The sequence below is a fragment of the Ovis canadensis genome, chromosome 5 (assembly GCF_042477335.2).
Source record: "Ovis canadensis isolate MfBH-ARS-UI-01 breed Bighorn chromosome 5, ARS-UI_OviCan_v2, whole genome shotgun sequence".
NCBI classification, from domain to species: domain Eukaryota; kingdom Metazoa; phylum Chordata; class Mammalia; order Artiodactyla; family Bovidae; genus Ovis; species Ovis canadensis.
This window is the reverse complement of record NC_091249.1, coordinates 81,906,007-81,912,006: the sequence shown is the minus strand read 5'-3', so window position 1 is coordinate 81,912,006 and position 6,000 is coordinate 81,906,007. Positions and strand designations below refer to the sequence as shown.

General features: G+C 39.5%; 1 protein-coding gene across 1 annotated transcript in view; it reads left to right on the top strand.

Moving 5' to 3' along the window:
- Window positions 1–336: 336 nt before the first annotated feature.
- The window catches only part of SOX30 (SRY-box transcription factor 30), a 44,435-nt gene continuing 38,771 nt past the window's right edge, over window positions 337–6,000 (top strand). The window contains exons 1-3 of the mRNA XM_069592499.1: window positions 337–1,345; window positions 2,912–3,151; window positions 4,415–4,594. Coding sequence (XP_069448600.1) covers window positions 337–1,345; window positions 2,912–3,151; window positions 4,415–4,594 — 1,429 coding nt within the window. The remainder of the gene's footprint in view (window positions 1,346–2,911; window positions 3,152–4,414; window positions 4,595–6,000) is intronic.

The window sequence follows — 6,000 nt, the reverse complement described above, 5'->3', positions numbered from 1 at the left end:
CGGAAGAGAACTCCGGAAGAGAGGGATAGTCAGACAGGGAAAATAGGCAGCACGTGTCACGGCCCAGGCCATCAAGAGTGATTCGAGGGCTCCGCACGAGAGGAGCGCGGAAGTCAGGAGGGGCCGGAGAACGCCCCTGTGATTGGCGGGCTGGGGTACCAGAACGCTTGTGATTGGGCGAGGCCAAGACCAAGGACTGCTTTTTGAACCGCGTAGGGTTCTGGGTAGCAAAGACCTTGGAAGGGTCTTAACTGAAAGGGGTAGGGGGAAGGTCGCCAACAAACGGCTGAGCTCACAATCCGTCCTGGGACCAGGCCGGGGCGTACCCCTCTCCCCATGGAGAGAGCCAGGCCGGAGCAGCCGCTTCAGCAGCGCCAACTGCCACGGGCGACCCCGCCGCGCCCGCTGCGTCCTGCTCCGCCCTCGCTGCCCGTCGAGGGCGCCTCCTTTCGGGCAGCGGCCGCGGAGCCCTCTCCGTCGCCGCCCACCCCGTGCGCGGCCGCCATTGCGACCGTCGCCTCGTCGTGTGGGGAACCCTCGGCGTTGAGCGTACAGCCAGCGGCACGACGGCTGCTGCAGGTGAAGCCGGAGCAGGTGTTACTGCTGCCACCCGGGCCACCACTGCCTCAGGCCCGGGAGGAAGGCGCTGCCACCTCTCCCGCGCAGGCGCGGCTGCTGCAGCTGAGGCCCGAGCTGCTCCTGCTGCCGCCGCCGCCCCCCGCATCTGAGGGCGTCCCCTGCAGGCCTGAGTTGCACCCGTTGCAGCCCCGAGCGCTGCACGTTAAGGCGGAGAAGCAGGACCCGGGACCCGGCTTGGATCTGTTGGCTGGGCCTCGGAGGGCCGTTGAGGCGTGCCCTAAAACCTCCAGGACGGTGAAGGGAGAAGGCTCTGGGCCCCTCAACAGCCGCCGGGGGGACGAGAAGAAGGACAAGTTGGAGGCGGAGGAGATTGTGAGCTACGCAGCAAAAGGCGAAGAAGGCAAAAGCCTGGCAGCCCTCAGAGAAGGAGGCATCAAAACGGAGGCGCCTGAGAGACTTCGAGAGGACTGCAGGCTCAGTACAGAGCCCGCGTCCAATGGCCTGGCCCATGGCAGCAAGGATGTCATCCTGACCCAGCCGTCCACTGCCTTTGGGCCACATCAGCAGGACCTCAGGATCCCTTTGACTCTTCACACCGTACCCCCTGGGGCCAGGATCCAGTTTCAGGGACCACCACCTTCAGAGCTGATACGATTGACCAAGGTCCCATTGACACCAGTGCCTATTAAAATGCAGTCCTTACTGGAGCCTTCTGTAAAAATTGAAACCAAAGATGTCCCGCTCACGGTGCTTCCCTCAGATGCAGGTATTAGACAGCAGGGGAATCAATCTGGTTTTCAGACTTCGTCTATTGCCCATAGCTGACATATCAGCTGTTGAGAAGCCTAAACTAGAAAAATAAAATCATGGATTCAGGGCAAAGTCTGCACAGGTATCACTTCTGACTTGTACATATACCAGTAAAATACACTAACACGTTCAAGATTCCCAAACATTAAAAATAACCTCTTTTTTTAAAGGCCCATTAAATGAGATTTAGGTGTGACTAATGCTTATACACAAAAATAGAAGTAGTCTTTCTACGTAAATACAACATTTTCAGTTTATATTGCAGATAATCAACATTTTAAAATGTATGATAGTAGCTCAGTGTTTTTATGTGTATTAATAAAAGTTTAAGAGAAGGGAAAGTTTATACTGGATTTAGAAATGATTTTTCTTTTTTAAAAATGAGTAAGCATTTTCTAAGAGAAAAGACTACATAATTAATTGTAACAGTATTCTAAAAGCTAAGGACTTACAGAAATACAGAAAATGAAAGTAGAATAAAAGTTTTCAAATAAAGGACCATAATTATAGTAGTAACAATTAAAAGTAGGTATCTTATTTCTATCCATTATTTCCAAATACATACCTAGAAAATTCTTATTTTAAGATTTAATTCAGACAGACTATTATGCCTGTAAATGTGGAAATTCATATTAATCTTCACTTTATATTTTCATTAATTTTATATTTACTGTATTTGTTCTTATTTTCTTTATTGATTCTTCCCTCCCCACCCTCTTGCTTTTCACTTTTAGGAATTTTTAAACTTCGTTTTCATTTTCTAAAGAAGAGAAAGGGAAAGCTTTCTTTATAATACTTGTTTCATCCTTTGTGCATTTTAAAATTTTATATGTTAAGCAACCTTAAGATAGAATATGTGAAATTTGTAGACAGTGGCTTTTGATGAATTATATAAGAAATGTGACTTTAAACAACTTCCTTTATTGTAATTTCAGTTGCCCCTGTGACTTTCAAAAAGTCACCTTTATTATTTTCCTCTTTTTTCCCAGGACATGGGACTAGTGTTAATGACCCACCTTGGCAGGTGCTTCACTTTAATAATGAAATATAACTAACACTGTAATATAAGTATTTTTGCTTGAATGGGCACTCCAGCGGCATGTAAGTGAATTCCTTTAAATTTTTAGGGTACACCCACCTAGTGCTAGGATTATAATCATGAATAAGTTATAGTTCTTGTTCCCCATTAATAGAATATTTTTAATGGGAAATAAGCCAAATGTTAATTGTTGTTAGAAGCATTAATATAACTCAAGGAAGTAGTAAGCCAGCATTTTACAGTGTCTTCAATAATAATATTCTTTCTGAGGAAAAGAACAATCATTCTAAACCACAGTTTAGAATGCTGAGTTCAAGGGTTATGAGGAATTATGGAATACTGGCAGTTCTTTGACTATACTGAAGTGAATATTTTCTCCATATGTTTAAAAAGTAAATATAGTTGGAGGTGCACTTCACTTTAAAATTGTGTGTGTGTGTGTGTGTGGCACATTAATTTAGTCTTTTAATTTTTGTCATGTAGGAATACCAGATACTCCCTTCAGTAAGGACAGAAATGGTCATGTGAAGCGACCCATGAATGCATTTATGGTTTGGGCAAGAATCCACCGGCCAGCACTAGCCAAAGCTAACCCAGCAGCCAACAATGCAGAAATCAGTGTCCAGCTCGGGTTAGAGTGGAACAAACTTAGTGAAGAACAAAAGAAACCCTATTATGATGAAGCACAAAAGATTAAAGAAAAGCACAGAGAGGAATTTCCTGGTAATCAAATGAAATGAACAAAGCCTCTTTCTAATTTCTTTTAAATTTATTTATTTAGGTAAAGAATAGGTTAGGATGAGATTGAAAGACAAAATGTAATTTTTTTCTGGTCTGATATGTACAATAGAGAAAATTATGGTTAATACTATAGTAACGATTGAATTGACACTGGACGTAAGTTTTCTTAAACAGAACAAAGTAGAACGATATCTGGTCTCATATTTGCCAACCAATGCAAACCTGATCTGGTCTTATATTTGCCTACTAATGCAAACCTGGGGATATACAGTTTTACAGTGGTTTTGATTTAATATAAAAATATAAATTTAATGAAGGTGAAGCTCCAGAGTTCTATGCTATGATATTTCAAATATATTAGAAAATGAAGTGTTCGGCTCATAGCAACAGAAAAATATGCAGTGCACACTGCAGGCATTAGCACCAAGCTCCATTTTAATGTTATATGGTTATCAGAATTTAGTCCTGCCTCCTGCCTGATAAATTATCCTCATCATGATATAGTTTGAAATAAATTCTGACTTTCTCCCCAGCAGTGAGGACATTGTTATTAAGCTTGGTAAAAGCTTAATATATGTTGATATGACCAACACATTGTGCATGGAAAGAATTTTTTTCCTAAAGTAATAGAGAGATTCAGGCTGGCAATGGTCAGAGTAGTGGTTACAGGGAACCAGTGATTCTCTTGGTTGTACAGTGGCAACAACTGCCATAACTCCATTTTTCTGAGTTTAGAAGGAAATTGGGTGGTTTGTGGATGTGGAGACTGCCAAGTCTAAAAGGGTGACTTTTCCCAAAGAAGACATAAAAATAGTGACTGGTCATTAATAACCACTTCATTGTAAGACATAGATAATTGTATCTTACAGAAAGTAAAAAAAAAAACAGGAGGAGACAAATAGCATTTTACTGGGGCATTTTTTTTTTAATAGGTAGAGGAAAAACTTTGGAATTCAGACTCAGTGCCTTTAATGTTGACTTTACTGTAAATTCATCATGTGTCTTTGGAGAAAAGACATTTGCTCTTGGTCTTCCTTTGAATTATTAGTTACAACATTGACCACTAGCTAGGAGCCATATGGATAGATACGCTGAAATGCTCAAAAATAGTATCATAGAAGTGGAAAAGATACTTTAGACAACTAAGACTTAGAAGCATTTTGGACTTTTAATGTGAAAAGAACTATTTAAAGGCTAAATAGGATTTGTAGGTTCAAATTAAAAATGGTTAATCTTCTTCTCTAGGTTGGGTTTATCAACCTCGTCCAGGGAAGCGAAAACGCTTCCCTCTAAGCGTTTCCAATGTATTTTCTGGTACCACACAGAATATCATCTCTACAAGTCCAACAACAATTTATCCTTATCGCTCACCTACCTACTCTGTGGTAATTCCCAGCCTACAGAACACCATCACTCATCCAGTTGGTGAGTTGGTTTTATCGTAGATTATAATTTTATAATGGCTTATGTGGTGATTTTGCCTCTCAACTTGAAATTTTGCTTCTGATAGCTTAAGAGTTTAAACAACAATATTAAGAAAAAAATCAAAAGTGAGAAAGTGAAAACATTAAATCAGAGAAGGAAAATTTTCAGTAGACATCAAAGTCCTTGGTTTGCCAGACTAGTAAATATTCCATGTCAGACCTTTTAAGCAAATCAGGGTGAGTCCATAGATTATGCAGATAATGCATGAAATGACTTGAGGTAATTCAGTAGGAAATAGGAATGTGTTTTTAGTGTTAGCATGCCTTGCTGATGAGGTATGAGGCATCCTGTCCTGGAATTTAATAATGGTGACTGACCTGTTAAGACCTTTTTTTTTTTTTTTTTTTTTGCTGCTCCAGGAAAACAATGGAAGTAATCTATCTTCTACCAGATATTTGGTTCATTATATTGTCTTTCCCTAAAATTTCTCCTCTATTATCAGTTCTTTACTTCATTCCTATCTTTTGCTTTTAAGAACCCCAAATTGAGAATTTAATATCTTAAGAACTTTTATAGGGCTATCCATCATTAGTTTGTTCTTCCAGAGCCTATTTTAGTCATCTCTGAGGCAGAGCTTTGTACATTCCCTGCTTACTATCACTTGTCCTAAAACTGCTGTTCTCTCCAGTTTTAAAATTGACTTATTACGAACTTAGGCATTTTCATTTTTTCCCCTGTGTATTATTATAGTCATAAATACCAACAAGGCCACATCAAGGGTATCCAGACTCAAGGCAAAGAAAGCTGATCCTATCACCCTGTTCCTCTCTCAGTACCTTTGCTATTTTGTAGTATCTCTTTTAATTCTATATTCAAACTGGGTTTAATTATGCTTTTTTTTTAAAAAAAACTTACCTTGTGTAATCTGTTGTTTATGATTTATGCTTTTATCATCTATATTTCTTCTTTTTACACCTTTTTCTAAAGCTTTTCTTCCATGTCATTCTATCTACAGTTAAATAAATGCTGTATGTTTTCTTTTTTCAGAAATATATTTATCAGTGTTCTTACTTGAGGCAGCTGACATTTTAATAGAATATATTAACTTTATGCAGTTCTGAGCAAAGGTTTGGGGAAATTGTAAGTGGTAGAGCTCTTACATTCATGATGTTTTATATAAGTATGAAAAACAATTATAGGAAGTTTTTTAGAACCATATATAAAGTAATCAAATCTAGGTATTTTTTTGTTGGCTTTTTTATTTTTAAATTTCTCTTATTTCTTCTTAGGTAGTATCAGTAAAGATTTGTTTCTTGGACCTCAAATTATAAAAAGATTATTATCTTTTAAATATGAAATTTTGGAATTGTTTCCCCAGGTATATATATAGTTATATGTATAATAGT